Genomic DNA, 15611 nt, shown 5'->3' on the forward strand with positions numbered 1-15611 from the left:
AGTACTCTGTCCTTCAAATAGAACTTGGACCTAATTTTGACTAAATGTGGTAGAAACTGCATTTTCTGGTTTTGTGTGAATAGGCAGCTGCACCATGAAGTAAGATTTTTAGTTAAAGCTGCACTGAGSTCAGTTATGGGATGCYTGTTGCTGGCACAATGTTCCTGAGMTGGATGTTAGACTTGGTGGGGGTCTTCTTGCTTTCCCTAGAGATAATGAGAAACCTCAAGGCAGCAGTGATGACAGCAGAAGGAATGATTGCCACAAAGAGGGTGACGTCATTTCACCTCATGGCCTTAGATAAGTTATTAAGTACCATTACTTAATCATGCTCTGATAAGATTGATACATAATCATGCYCTGATAAGAGCTTCAAAACATTTAATAAATGCAATACTCGCGTCTGCCCAACACAGAGTTTTTTGCACAACATGTAGATCTTAGTTTTTTAAAGAAGAAAATCCCTTTTCTGTCTGGAGTTTGTCAGAATTTTTGGCTTGTGGTGCCTGAGGCTGAGCCATGCAGGAGCTTCCAGCCCTGCATGGCTGGGATGGSTGCATCGCTGCCTCCACCTCCTGGAGAAGACAATGAATGAGGGATTCTGGGTTTGATGCATTTTTTGTGACTCTTTTACTTGATTTCTTCTGATTTTCTTTGGTTTTTTTCTCCTGCTCTAGTCTATGTTTAGTGAAGACTTTTTGTCTCYTTCATCCCATTCTCTCAATTTATTKTTAGTATTATCTGAAGGTCTTTTCTCACTTATGTTTCTTTAAAAAAACTAATTTGAGATCCATGGCAAGCAGATGAAAAGGCTGCTTACAGAGTCATTTCATCAAAGCATCCAGGAAAAGTGAGGATACACACTGTGGGAATGCATCAGGAAATACAGGCAGCGACACACAAGTATGACCTTATTATGTGTAAAGTCACCCAGCACTGAAGTGTGAGGGTTCTCTAACAGCACAAAATGCAGGCCATGCACTGTGGTTTGGCAGGGAAGAAGAACACACTATTTATAGTGATTTTGTTCTGCTAAGACACCAGTGCAAATATTGTTGTTTATTTTTCTCTAAGTGCAACAAATGCCATCTGATCTCTGCTTCTAAAATCTACAATAGTTTTTRGAAAAATCTTATTGCACCTGTAGACTGATTTTCCAATTTTTGCAGGCAGTAAATCCCTCCTTGCTCTTACAAAAAAAAAACCAAAAACACATTTTTCCTTATCAGTGCCAAGTTAGTAGAGAAATTCCTGGTCATAATGCCACAAAAAGAATTAGAAGCAGGAACAGACAAGCTGCTGAGTAACAGCAGCTGTTAAGCTGTGTGGGACTGGGRCTGCAGATGCTGTTATTTCTCTGCCGTCTCAGCACTTCTGCCTTCTTTCCCTTCACAAAGGAGTAGGTGTGGACACACAGGAGCACACGGTTAGTGCAAGCCAGTGACCTTGGTCTGCAGGGTGCAGGGTGAAGCTCTTTGGTGAAAGAATGAGTATTCCYTGTAGGAGAGGAGCTGGCGAGATTATTCCCTCCTCTCCCTCTAGATGCCAGCAGAGCACTTGCCTTGCTGTGAGGCATTGCCTCCTGGATGTGTTTCGTAAGAACGGTGTTAATTTGTTGTGCTGCTTGATTGCTTTTTAGAGAGGTTGGGATTAACAGACTGTCCTGCTCAGAACAAACTCTGCATCCTTTGGAGAGCTGATAAAAAGAAAAAGTATCAGGAGTTTAAACATGTTCTTTTATGAATATGTTCCCACAAACACGAAACATGTTCTCACCTGTGATCTATCTCTCTGTATTTCACAGGTAAAGAGCAAATCAGAGGCTTCTTGGCAAGCAACATCCCGAGCCCTCAGAGGCTCCTCATTTCTAACTCCACACAAACATGTTGCTCCAGAGATCCCTGTGGAGGAATATGGCCGTTCCAGAGCAGTGCTTGAGAGGGAGCATCGTAGTTGAACTGGTGCTTCCTTCCATGAAGAGGCTGATGGAGCCTGGGATGTGGTGTGAGCTCCCTGTCTTGGGCTGCATCATCTCTCAGTTGGCTCATTTAATGCCTGTCATACYTCTGGCCTGGGACAACTCTGAAAGTGGGATTCCTTCTGGCACTGAGATGGATCAGSCTGAAGCACTATATCCTGCTGCTCTGGGCTTTCCCACCCATCTGCTTACAAGGTTTGCTTACAAGGCTCTCAGGAACTGCTCCTTTAAATGACATTTGTTGCACCAAAACCAAGGTGTCTGTCTGTTCCCTCATAACCAGTGGGAGTTCTGACCCTTAAAGAGCTTTTTTTTTTTTTTTTTCCCCCTGTATGGAGAGGATCAGCTCCATTTCCCAGAGTGTTTCCGCTGGGAGGCTGTGGGACTCAGTGACTGATTTTCAAGTGCAGTTAATGATAGAGCATTGTGCATTTCTGCCATGACAACCAGGGGATGCACCCGCAGACACTGTTGGCAATTGTGGACTTTCTTTGCTTCGACTTGGATTTCTTCTTTGGAAAGAAGGAAAACACTGACAAGTGAATGGAGAAGGATCTTTATAAGACTTTCCTCTGAGAAAGAAAAACCAGAAAAAAAAGCTACACAAGCTATTAAAAACTTATTTTGATGTTCTCTGCACTTTCTCCAAATGATCTTCCTCTCCGAGAAAAAGAATAAGTGAAACTGCAAAACAGTAAGTGAAGTATTAGTTATATTTTTTTTGTATGTTGTTTTTTGATAGCCTTTAAAAATTGTTTCAGAGATGTTTGTGTATTCCAGTCTCGCTGCCGAAGGCTGATGTCTTTGAARCTGGAGGTACAAACAGTATTTGCTGTTGGGCGCAAGCAGGAAAAGGGGGAGGAGCAAGCAGGCGGAGCAAAGCTGGGCAGCTTCCTAACGTGGTTTCATTGGGAAAGTTTCCGTTCTGCTCTCGGGTTGCTTTGCTYTCCTCACTGCCCCCGTCCTGAGCAGTGCTGTGAGAACTCCCTCCTCTGGGAACTGAATGAAGCTGATCATTACTAAAATAAATTCCAGTGAAAATATAAAGTGGCATTATAAAAAAAAAAAATCTACATTTGAAGCACTGATACTTCTCACAGTGTCAATAAATAAAAATCCCATGTTTTTAATCCTTCTGCTACATCTCTTTACTAGTGGAAGGGTTGAGTGTGGCCAGGCAAAAGAAAGGCGCTGCCCTTGGGCCATGGGTGCTTCAGGATGGTTCTATATCAGATGAATTGAGGGTTATTAACTGAGCTATTGAGGGTTACTTAAAGTTGGAAGAACTAGGGGTTTSTGGGAGTAGGACATGTATATTTGTGTGGCTCCCAGAAAGGGCACTTTTAAAGAAAGGGAGGCTTTGATATGTTGCCTTGGCTGTGAAGTTCAGGAGAGACTGGAGTGAGAACTGGTTGGAGAAATCAACTGTGATAAATCTTCTAGTTCAGTGATTAAAGGGTAGTGAGATGTGTCCTCTCAGAATCTCATTTTAAATTATGTCCTCTTGCTTTGGACAAACTCATAATTAAGTTGGAACAATCTTTATTTTCAGTTGCAGTATCTTTTTTTCCTGACCTCCTCTGGAGCTAATCTTCAAGACAACATAAATTTAATATTCACAAATCTCTTATTTTGCTCCACTTAGTTTCTGTTTCTGTTAAAATCAAACACCCCAGTCAAGGTCTCTTAGAGCTATGTTGTACAAACACAAGGGAATACATGATCTTTGCCCCAGTTTGGGATAATGAGTCTTTGACTCATTTGCTTACTTTAAATGACAATCATCTGTACCTGTTCACTAACCCCTCCAGAAAATGCAGAAAAAATCCAGGCCAGAAATAAATATAAAAAACTAGGTCCAAACAGAGAGGTCTGAACTACCAGAATGTGAAAAGTGATACTGTCCTGTCTTCTCCATTTGCATTTAATTTCTATTCCGAATTTGAGTCATGGGGCTCAGGACAGACATGGCAGGAATCTGTGTCTGTCCAGTGATAGTGTCATTCACAGTGCCTTGCTGGGAAAAGGACGAATTCCCAACAAAGAACTGCAAGCCCATAGTGGTGACAAAGGCACAAGCCTCCTTCTGCCACATACGAAATGAAAGTTCTTAGGACATCAGAGAACACAAATTTACCACAATAAAAACATTTCTTTACTACATGTTCCAAGTTTGTTCCAAAACAACAAAAGAAGTTAATTTCTGAGGCTAAACATTGTAGATGGTAAAGACAGTACCAAGATTCATGTCTTTAAAAAAGAACAGAACAGAGCTGTGTAGCTTTTATTTCTGTTAATACTGAAAGCATTAAAACCCCAAAAGAACAGATCAGAGACTCTTTTACACTGTGCAGCACCTTCCCCTCAGACTTCCGGGGGTTTYATGCACTGTGTCTGTACAGCAGTGTACAGCAGCAGGAATGGGCAGCTCCTGGAACCGAAACCTATGGGGAAATATCAGATCAGGACAACTGCCTGACCTTAAAAAAACATCTCTGAATTTTAATGGCAAGTTCAAAGTTGGGATTATCAGCATCTCTTACTATTATTGTATAGAAATTGGCACCCAAGAGTTCATTTGAAAGATGTCTGCAGAACTCTTTGCTTCTAATGGAGGGCATTTGGATTTTTCAAGTCTCAGCAACACACGCATTAAACTGTTTCATTACTTGGCTTTTTGCCACTGTATGAGGTAAATCATCAGCCACTAAATCTGCAGATGGGATGGATGATTGGGACAGGAACATCCTCTCTGCTTAAAATCCATTGGGAAACAAATGTTAACATGCTTCCCTCCCCACTTCTGTGGGTCACTGCTATACTGCAAACCCCCCACTGCCTGTGAGCTGGCATTGGGGAAGCACTTGGGAGACTCAGTTATGGACAACATCATAAAWAGTCAGAAGAAAATAATTACTCCAGACCCACAGGCTGTACAATCTGTTATTACAATTAAATTTCATATTTCTTTTTCCTGAAATTAGGTGATCACCTGCATCCACTTCAGTTATTTAAYGGACTCAGATCTGCACAGCACTTTGTCACTGAGCCCACTAAGTCCCTTCAACTATACCCCTTTTTTTGGATAACAYYTTTAAAAAACTGARCCCACAACTTTGCTCTGTGAATAARARCAGAGTGTGTCTTGCTCAGCTAAATGCAATTTGGATTACAGCTCTCATCTGTGTTCATGAGATACKAAAYGCAGACAGCTGGCCAGGCAGCCTCTCACTGTGTGAAATTTATGCTACTCTATTTGTAGGTGRTTATAAAAACAACTTTTCAAGTTTAGTGTCTAGGCTTGCTGCTGCTTAGCACAGGAATAGGAGTCCAAAGATTTTTTTCTGGTTGACTTCATTCATTGTTTTGCTTTTTTTGGTGGTTTTCTCTCCCTTAGAAACAGCACAGTTAAAAAATCGGATGGTTCATGGTTTTGTTGAAGAACATTTTCAGTCTCACAAAAACAGACCAAGATGATGGAGAACAGTGTGCTTTGACTGTGTAGAACAATAAYTCAGAGCTAATTAGTGGTTTGTAGTTTTAAGGGATAATCAAATGCTGGGTTCTTGTAGGAKACTAAATGTGTACCATACTGCTCACTCTGAGGTTTTTTACACACCTTACACAAACATACAGACAAAATAATTGTGGTAATGAGAAAGAGTCCACTTGCTGCAGACAGAGCAGCAAAGACATACTTGTAGCTGGGTTTTGTTTTAAATCTGGTGCACGAATTACCTGGAATTTCCTGGCCTGTTGTCTGGCTTGACCCTGCTCTGTTGGAAGCAGTCACACAGATCTGGTAAGTGGTGTAYGGTAGCAGGTTATACAGAGTGTACTGCCTGGCTGTGGGGTAAATGTTGTCCATGACAAACTGYCTGTCCTCATTGTCTTGAGCATGAAGCATCAGCTCATAGGTGTGAACAACTGAATATGGRGCGCACCAGCGTATCTGTGCAGAGCTGTCTGTGATTTCAATCACCTCTCTGAGCCTGGGTGGGTCTGGAATCTCATCTTCACTTGACATGCCTGGACACAAACATTGGGAYACATTCTGGAGTTCACTGCATGGCTTCTGCAGGTGCCTGCAAGGATTGTAGTCACAGGTGATGGGGGCCAGTTGCACTGAGGTCTCCTTYGGTGGTTGTTCATTGTAATCGTAGTCATCGACATAATGGGGCGATGATGTGGTGGGTGCAGGCTCTGACTGAGCACTGCTCCTTGTGTAGTTCAGCTGTGGGGGACTCGTTTGGGGGCCATCTTCCCTGGCATGGGTGGCAAAGGAGTGAATGTGATGGTCAGTGGTGTGGAGGACTCCTGTTGCTCCATTGAAATAATCGCTGGTGGTCTGGTTGAATGGCTCTTCCTGGGGAAATGTCGCATCGGTTGTTCTGAGACCTCTCTGTAGCTGTTTTGTTGCAGTTTGACTTGTGGAGCTGTGATCTGAGAACTGAGCAAAGAGCTCTTTGAGAAAAACTGGGAAGGAGGTTACAGATGCCAAGGAAGGGGGATTGCTTGTGGATTCAGAAACCACCTCCTCCTTGTGGGAGGAACTGCTGGCCTTTGTTAGMATCGGCTCTGTTRSGTTAGATGCTGCCRTGCTCATCACATYCCTCTGGATTAGGGAGCTGGTRTAGGTTTCTTTGGTTAGTGTYGGGTTTGATGCTGCTGTGCTCATCTCATTCTTCTGGAWYAGGGAGCTGGTATAGGTGTCTTTGGTTAGTGTTGGGTTTGATGCTGCTGTGCTCATCTCATTCTTCTGGAACAGGGAGCTGGTATMGGTGTCTTTGGTTTGTGCTGAGTTGGAGGCTGCTGTGCTCACTACATCCCTCTGGATTAGSGAGCTGGTGTGAGCATCACTGGTCAGCAGTGCCGAGTCTGTTACTACAGCAGTGGCATCGTAACTGGTGAAGTTGAAGGCATCATAATCAGGAGAGGCTGTGTTTGAATTRGGGAGTGTAACATTGCTCTCAGACTGGCATTTATTGTAGAGCTCCAGTAGTGAAATAGATGTTGAAAGTCTGCCCGAATCTTCCTGGGGTGTGCAAAAGGTATCCTGAGCCCTGCAGAAGGAAAACAGAATAATCAAGATACACAAGAATATTACAGGCCTCTGTAGGCTGCTTGGATTGGAATTGTCGACCTGCTGTCAAAAAACAGTCTTTTATTAGTGAACACGTGAAAACTAGACCAAAACTAGGTTGTCTTAGCAATGGTCCAGGAAGCTTTCCACAGCATTGGCTGTGGTATTTAGCTGGAACTGGCTTTTTGGTTTTGTAAAAGGTGCTTCCCCTTTGCCCGAGGGGAAGCATCCTTTGGTACAATGGCTGTGAACCTCAGTAAAGAACATTGGGATTCAAGCCAGCTTGTCTTAAAGGGTCAGACTTYAATGCCACAGTAACAGGGGAACACATGCAGAGAGATGTAACAGGATTCCCAGGATCCTTGATCCAGCTGGTTTAGGCASCTAGAGGTGGGCTGATGCAGGACTTTTAAATGACTAATCTTGAATTCTTTATTTACTCAGTCATTGAAGTTTTTGGTAAAGAATGCAACTGCTAAACCCGATGACAAACTATCTAATTTCAACAATCTACTTCCCTGCTCTCTGAGAGATTTGATGACAAATTTTCTTGGTGGCCTTTCAAAAGGAAGAGAGACCATTTATATGCAAATATTTCTYTTGACTACAACTTATTGTAATTAGTCTGTAAAACCGTAGGAGAGCATGAAAACAATAGGTGAGAAATGGTGCTATTTGCAAGTTTTGTTGACTGCCGGTGGTGATGTAAGGGTGGTGACTGGGGATGGCAGGGTGAGGAGGAAATAATTTGTTAAAGATCTTCCAAAATTTTCCAGTTTCTGCTTCCAGAAGTGGCACATCAAGACCACTCATTTTCTATTTTCACCTAATAGTGAACTATGGTCCAAAACAGAAAGAAAATATTCTCACCTTAAAGTAGAATCCACAGCTAATAACACTTTGTGCTTTGTCCCTGAAAGGGACATTATTTTGCATTTCTTCCTCTTGTGGAAAGGAAGAACACACAAGAAATTTGAATAATTTAGTTGGTGGTGAATGTCTGGTCCCTAAACAACACACACATTGAAGTTGTGTCTGAAAAGCATTACTTTATCTCCTTGAGCTCACTTACTTTTGCAGAACAATTTTCTTGGGCTTGGACAGCAGCCAGGAGAGCTGGCAGTTGCACAGTAGAGGATTCCCGTACAAGTTGATTGTGATGCCACCCGATGAATTGGTGTTCCAAGGATTAAAGGAACTCAGGTTACAGCTACAGGATGACAAATGCAATAATTAGAAAACACTGAGCGTTCCAAGGACTGGACTGTACTTAGTATTCCAATGTGTAAGGCACAAAGCAATATTCCCAGTTCCTTTGGCAGTAGCTACCACCCTGCACTCTGCATGCTTAGAAGATGCTCTCTTTTTTTCTAGGACTTTATAACTCTTACCACATTGAACTGGTATTCCTGCAAGTGTTGGAAAGTGCTGTGTAAATTCAGTGGGGCATTCAAGTGGGGATGGAATCCATAGAGTTTTTTTGCTTTAAATCAGTTTATTTTCCTGAAGCTGGTTTCTAGGCACAGCCAGTGCTCCAGTGTTTGTTTTCTGATACGCTTATAATCTGGGCTGGTATTATAGAAATCTTTTAAAGTGCTCTCCAATTCTTTTCATTTAAGCTGACTGCTCTGTGTGTACTTTACCTGCTCTTATTTTGACAAATCACTCCCAGACTTTTTGTCTCGCTCAGTATTTCAGGTGTGTGACATACCAAGAGGTGTTACCTCTAGGATAAGGACTAAACCATTGCTTATATTAAGGAACTACATTAATCTGTCACACTAAAAGTGGGAGAGGATTTTTTTCTGCTTCCAAGATGCAGATTTTAGGAAACTGTCAGCATTCATCCTTTGTAAAGCACGGAATCCCCAGAGACCCACTTCTCTTCTGACAGGATATTGCCAYTGCAGGTGTTGGAAGCCTGGTCTGGGAACCCAGACCAGGAACTGGGTGAATTCATCCATTGGACAGGGAGATGAGGCAGAGGAATGYGAGTGCAAGGGATACAATTTCAAGCACACAATTAATTGTGCTATGAGTCCCATGCTGTTTCTTTGGGCTGTACCGGCTCTATAAGGCCAGATCACAGGTTTTACKTGGCATGCCCACATCTCCTTCTCAAATCTGATAACATGCAAACTGTTCAGGCCAGCTCCCAGGCACCACGGTACTGTCAGGCAAAGCAGTGTTATGTGGGGAAAAACAAAAAAGAKAATAACTCACTTTTCAAATGAGAGATGGCTCAGATAAGGAGCATTGTCAAACATCCCTGTCTGCACAAAATCCAGGGAATGGGAGTCCTGACAGTGCAGCTCTCGGAGACCAGGCAGAGACTTGAAGAAGTCACTATCRAGGCTTCTTAACCGTGGCATCTTTGTCAGGTAAAGTGATCTGAGGTTGGGCAAATCTCTGGCCCACCCTGGTTGAACTGAAACAGAAAAATATTTACACCTGTTGCCTAAAGAGCACATTCCTGTGGATTTCTGCCTAGAAAAATGATTTGAATTCATTGATATAAAACATCTGTCACCTTCTGCAGCTATTCTCTTTGGGAAAAGAAKAGAACAATCAATACACCAGTGTATAAACACTCATGCAGCTGCATTKTTGTAATATTCCCCACAGATCAGGCTGTCATAGGGCAGAGGAAGAGAAGGGAAAAGAAAAGATAATACAGCTGATAGGAGATATGGAATAGCTTTCTTCTTGGGTGAGATTAAATGAATAAGGATTTCTCCTTATTCATTTAARGAGAAGGATTGCTCAGAAAACTGGTGAAAATTAAGAGAAGTCTACAAGGTTCTCACTGGTACAAGACAGGAAACCACTTATTTCTCCTAGCACAGGAAAAMCAGCCAAGAGGCATGAAACTGAAGGAATAGGTCTTGTACAAAAGGGCCTTTCCATCYCATGACTCAATAGGGTAACTCACTACCACAAGAGGGATTAGGGAAATTCAWGGATGAAATTTGATGGTGCATTTGYTAAATGTGAGTTGAAGTGAAACCTTTAGCTTGAGGAGCCCTGGCTCTGCCCCAGGCTGAGAGCAGYTGGGCAAGGCATCTCACATCTGTGTGCYTCAGCACCTCAGTTATAAACTGATGCTGCAGGGGAGGCAAGCAAAAGGAAAAAAACCTCGTGTGAATTGCTCAGGGCAGGGATTGTCTCCCCGCTCTGCGGAAGTATTCAGCTGGCCGTGGATGGCACAAAAAGCCTCTTTCTGTGCTACTTCAGTGCAGCGCTACAGAGCTGTAGCTGTGGGGACAAAGAAAGATTTCAACTGCCTGTCTGGAAAGAGAAACTAATTTCCTCCTGCCTGTCCCAAAACTAATCCCAGGGCTGACAGGGGGATGACTGTCAGCAGCAGACAGTGGAACTAGGATTGAGGTGGTGACTACACTGGGACAAACAGTGCTGTCTGTCTGGTCTCTGTCCTTCCTTTGGGAGGCTGGTTTCGTGAGAGTGCCTTCCCTGCTTGGGCCAGCTGTTTGCAGCTTTCAGTGTGAGGGATCCCCCCTGCACTCCAGACTCAGCCAGGATGGGATCCATCATCCCAGCAAGGATTCTGCTCCCCCAGCCTACCCAAGCCCCGTGTTTACAGTGGGAAACCCAGAAACTTACTTTTCTCAAGAAAGGTCCCACTCAGATCAAGCACATTGATAGAGTTTCCAGGCCTGTTCATGGCCTCGTTGGGATCTGTGCTGATGGCAAAAGCAGACTCACTAATTCCTCTGCTGTCATCCTGCCCCAGCAGTGTTGCAGAGAGGTTCAAGACCTGCAGCTGATGGTAGCAGGAGAAAGCCAGTGGCTGGATTTCAATCAGTGGATTTCCAGCCAAGGACAACCACCTCAGGTTAGGCAGGGCAGAGCTGTGGCAGGATGGCACAAATGACAGCTTRTTAAAGCTCAAGTCCAGCTTGAGGAGACTGCTGAGGGCTTCAGATCCCCACCTCACTGACCAGAGGTGGTTGTGCCTCAGCGAGAGGACACGCAGCCGTGGGAGGTTTGCTATCTCTGTGCCATTCAACTCTTCCAGGAGGTTGTTGCTGAGGTCCAAGGTCTCCAGGGTTTCTGGCAGACAGATGGGGAAAGCTGTCAGGCTGTTGTTGGTCAGCTGCAGGGTGATCCAGGTCCTGTTCKTCCGATCCTCACAGGACATGCTGTTGAGGTTAACATTCTCCCAAGTGTCTTCCTGAGCCAGCTGGAAAAAGGTGGTGACATCCCTGGATGCTGCTCTGCTCACCGGGCCATATGCTATGGTCCYCGTCATTAGAGAGAGGATGAGCAAAGGTAACAACATGCTTCTCCAAGGTGCTTGGAATTTGCAAGATCTGTTTCATTTTTGTTTCAGGGAGGAAATAACAAAACATCAACATTTAGAGCTAAATTAAAATCCCCCCAGGCATCTACAAACTATTTAAAAATAAAACATTTTCTATAATATCCCTTTCCTGTTATATCCAGCCAGTGATACATGATAATTAATAGTACTTCTGGAACTAAGCCTAAGTAGACATGAATTCTTGGGGACAAAGTACCATAAAGTCTTAGACTAAGTGTGCCTACAGCCTTTCATGCAGGAAGCATGAACCAAGTTGTATCCCACATCAGGAGCCTCAGCGCCAGCAGGTTGTCCTGCTGCATAATGTCCAGTTTGGCAAGCCCAGTGAGAAGAGTTTTCCAGCGGGGTGATGCCTAAACAACAGGGTCAGGGATTGGTTGCAAAGGAGTGAGCAGGTAGAAGTGCTTTTTCTGTGTTGGAAAGGACTTCCCTTACTGTAAGTTGGAACACCAAAACCCTGGGACTCATGTGGGCKCTGCCAGRGCAATTCTGYCCYGTTCYGAGRACAGTCACAGCGGRGACCCCACAGGTGCTTTGGGGCTCYTGAGCAGCTGGCAGTGCCCCACAGCCCGTCTGCTGGGCAGTGGCAGAGACTGGCCCTGCTGTACATGAGAGCCACAGACAGGCTGCACAGCCCAGCTGCTGGGAGAGGATACACTGAAAATGCAGCTCCCAAGCCACATTTCATGGAAGTGGTCAGAAACTGAGTATACTCCTGGATCAGGGCCCCAAAGGCCTGTGTGCCAAAAACCATTTTATTTAGTGTTACAGTTCCCTCTGTGCTCCCTCCTCCTCCCAGCCCAGCTTTGGTCTTTGTCAAAAAAAAAGTCCTAAGTGACTTGTACAAAGTCCCCACAGGTAATCYGTGTCAGAAGAAATAATGAACCCCAGACCAAAAATAGTGCTTTTCTTATTGAGCTGTCTTTTGTGCTGCCCGGCATCAAAATGATCATTCCTCATCCAAAAATATATTACAGTGTAGGGTGGTGACTGAAGCCCCATGTATTATGAAAGATCTCAGACTTATTCCAAAGTTTAATTGCYACTTGCTATTCCCTGAATTATGCTAGGTCTTGCCCAGACCCTTTGCTGCCCTTTGTTACCCTTTGCTGCCATCCCAGGTTTGAAGAAGAGACCAGCAAAATAATGTATTTTGGTTGCCTGTGTCAGATGGAACCGAGCAAGAGCCAAGCMGCCTCAGGGCTTCCCGGTCACCGGAGCCGCTGGATCCCCTGCGCCGCAGCACATGGCAGGGAGAGGATGGCAGGAATTGGACTGCTGTATTCCAGTTTTAGATTTAATCTTAATCCTTGCTTCTAAACCGCATCCGCTTGCACGTACCTGTCCAAAAGTCCTGATGCCTCGTGCCTCTGCTCGGAGTGGCTCCGACTGCCTGGCCTTGATTTTATACACTTCGGGTGACTCAGCCSAGAGCGTGAAATGCCTCTTTTCTGTTCCCAGCTTTCCCCGCTCCCGGCTCTGCCCACAAACTCAGGCGAGGTTTGTTCCAGGCTCGCTCCCCCGCATCCAGCTTTGAGAGGGGGCGGCTCCAGGCAGCTTTCCCTGCTCCCTTGGCCCTAGCAGGAGGTGGGTGGGAGGGCTCTTATTTCCCAACACTCAGGCAGGGCTGCTCCTGTCTGTCTTTGTCTAAGCAGAGGGGGGTAAAGGGAAAAGATCAGTSTCAATAGTCCCAATTCTCACGTCTTACACTGAGAGGGGGAGGGAGAGGAATTGTTGTGTTCCTTTGTTGTCAGGTCAGKATGATGTAAAGCTGAGGCTCTGCCTGCTGACATGAGCTTTGGTCTTTCTTTAGGCGCCAAAGAGGGGCTTCAAGTGTTTAAATTTCTCTCTARGACTCTTGCTCTTGTGAGTAAATCCTGGAAAAGTTCACGCAGGACAAATTACTTTTCTAAGAAGGCCCTTAGGATATGAGAAAAGTGAAACCCTCACCTGCTCCTCCCGCAGAGAGGAATTTTCTCCGCCGATGGAAAGGGCGTGGGGTAGCTCACTCCCCGYGTGACAGCCTTGGGAGGCCTCTCCTCGTCCTGCTGTGTGTGGGTTGTGTTCTGTGTTCTGCATCTGTATTCCACATGGCTTGGGAGAATTCCCTTCCTGCTGTTTTTCTTATTCTTTGCTGGAAAAGTAAAACTGACAGCATAAACCATCTCCCACTGAGGGACATGCCCTGAGCTGGGTTTTTCAGCATTCCCACWAGTCAAATAATAATTAGGTTGAGAGCAAAAAATAAAGTCAGGGAAATGATCCCATAAAGGGTTGAGTTGATGGAGATTGTTCCAAAGTAAAAACAAAAGCGTAGTTGTTTCAGGGAGGTTGTTCTGATGCTACTGTAAGACAACTAATTATTCAAATATCTGAGGAGAACAGTAGTCAGTGCTTTTCCTTTATCGGGACAACAAAACAGATCCCTGATATGAAGGCAGCACAGACCCATAAACTTCGGTGCTAAAGTGCAGAAAAAGRTCTTGCTTGACCAAAAACCTTGAGTCTGAATGTACACATGTACACAGACCTTATCTATTGACCGTGTGGGTCATTATGTGCGTGGGGAGGGAGCCTTGAAAAACACCAGAACATCCCCACCACGAGATAGGGGCTTCCAGTAGGACTCCCTGGAGCCATTGCGGTTACCTTGGAGGCTGGGTGAGGTGCACATGTTGTTCCCCTGTGGAATGGCTCTAGGGCAAGACAAATGGTTTTCTAAATGAGGGGCTAATCCCAGCATTAACCCTGGTGGGGCAGSCGGAGCAGGGCAGCCAGGCCCAGCACGTGTGCACTCGCAGGTACCTGCAGAGCTCTGCACTCTCTGCGGTTCAAAGGGCAAAGTGGAGCAGGTTACAAAAATCTGAGGAATTTGGTATAAGAGGAGGAAAGTCCAGCTCCAGCCAGGCCAGTGGAAATCCTGCTTTCGGCTTCGCAGACCTTCTGGCTGCAGCACTCCTCTTTGGGAAGCCGAGGAGCAGGGAGGTGGCCTGGCTTTGCCCTGGGCTATGAAATACTTGTGTTTGTTGCTCTTAGCGCAGTATTTACAGTGGATTTTCATTGCTTATTTTAGGTTTATTGGTTATCTTATTGCTTTAATGTCTTAAAAAAATACTGCAGGTAACTGGATGAGCCAAAAGCTGCTTTAATTTTAATGAGTTCATCCTGACTTCATTTTGGAGACTGAGAGGAGCAGACTGTCACACTGGTAAAGTGGCTGCTCATTTCAGCGAAGGTGTAATGGAGATGGAGGTTTCGTTTGCCCAGAGGCTCTTGATTTCTGAGTGATACAGAAAACCTGTTTCAAGAGGCAGAGCACCCTTGGAAAATGAGTTTTTAAAATTTTTATTTTCCAGCTTTGTTTCTACTTTTTTTGGGTGCCTAGTTTTTGTGGCAGGTACTGTATCTTCCCAGCTTTTTGCCTAGCTGCAAACTCTCATCATCTGAAATATTTCTGCTATGTGCTACATCTGAGGCAGCTGCCCAGGTATTGGTGAAAGTTTCCCAGGGCAGGCAGCAGCCCTTGTTCACCAGTTTCTCTGCAATATCTGCTAGCAACAGGCAGAGATTTCCCCTTTGTAATTCACTTAGTCTTGTTCTCATGTCACCTTTTATTCTTTTTTCCGCTTTTTTGAGAGTTTCAGTGACAACCTGAGGGAGCAGTTAGCAAAGGCGGGCATTCCTGTCAGCCTTTTCACACGGGTAATGCAAAGAGAGCTAAACCAGACGCCCCCTCCCCGGGGGTGATTCAGGGCTGCACAAAGCCCCTCTGCCTGCAGGAATGCTCGGGCTGAGCCCTGCATTCCTCAGTGACACTAAGATAAGCAGAGCTGGGGCAAGCAGGAGAAGGTGAGGATGGTACCAGGCTGTAAAGTTTAAGAGGTGAATGTTTCTTACTGGCCATCATCCAAATGATGGGTAAGAATGAAAATATTCTRAAAAAAATCTGGAGAACGGCTTTTAAAACTAGCAAAGGAACTATTTTGCAGGCCTGTCCACAGAGTAAGCACAAGCAAGATATTTTCCTACAGAGAAAAGGGAGAGAATGGAAGAACGGGATTATTTAGCCTGAGGTTTCGGAAAACTGTGGGGTGTGTCTCCTAGCACAGGCTGAAGGCAGTGGTGAAATCCCCCACGGAATTTGATGTAAGAGCAGCAGCAACCATCTGACATCGGCAGTGCTTTACCCTGACCTAACTTGGGTTTAA

The 15611-nt window shown here is 44.8% G+C and overlaps 1 protein-coding gene across 1 annotated transcript; it reads right to left on the reverse strand.

Annotated features, from left to right (window-relative positions):
• Nucleotides 1-3103: 3103 nt before the first annotated feature.
• Nucleotides 3104-12966, reverse strand: LRRN4 (leucine rich repeat neuronal 4). The gene is made up of 5 exons (XM_057382668.1): nucleotides 12745-12966; nucleotides 10683-11392; nucleotides 9285-9489; nucleotides 8134-8271; nucleotides 3104-7041 (listed from the first exon to the last, which is right to left on the reverse strand). The coding sequence occupies exons 2-5, from the start codon at nucleotides 11359-11361 to the stop codon at nucleotides 5499-5501; spliced, it is 2565 nt and encodes an 854-aa protein (XP_057238651.1). The 5' UTR covers nucleotides 11362-11392; nucleotides 12745-12966; the 3' UTR covers nucleotides 3104-5498.
• Nucleotides 12967-15611: the final 2645 nt, after the last annotated feature.

The sequence above is a fragment of the Malurus melanocephalus genome, unplaced genomic scaffold (assembly GCF_030028575.1).
Source record: "Malurus melanocephalus ecotype Western Australia unplaced genomic scaffold, MMel_1.1 scaffold_13, whole genome shotgun sequence".
Taxonomy (NCBI): Eukaryota; Metazoa; Chordata; class Aves; order Passeriformes; family Maluridae; genus Malurus; species Malurus melanocephalus.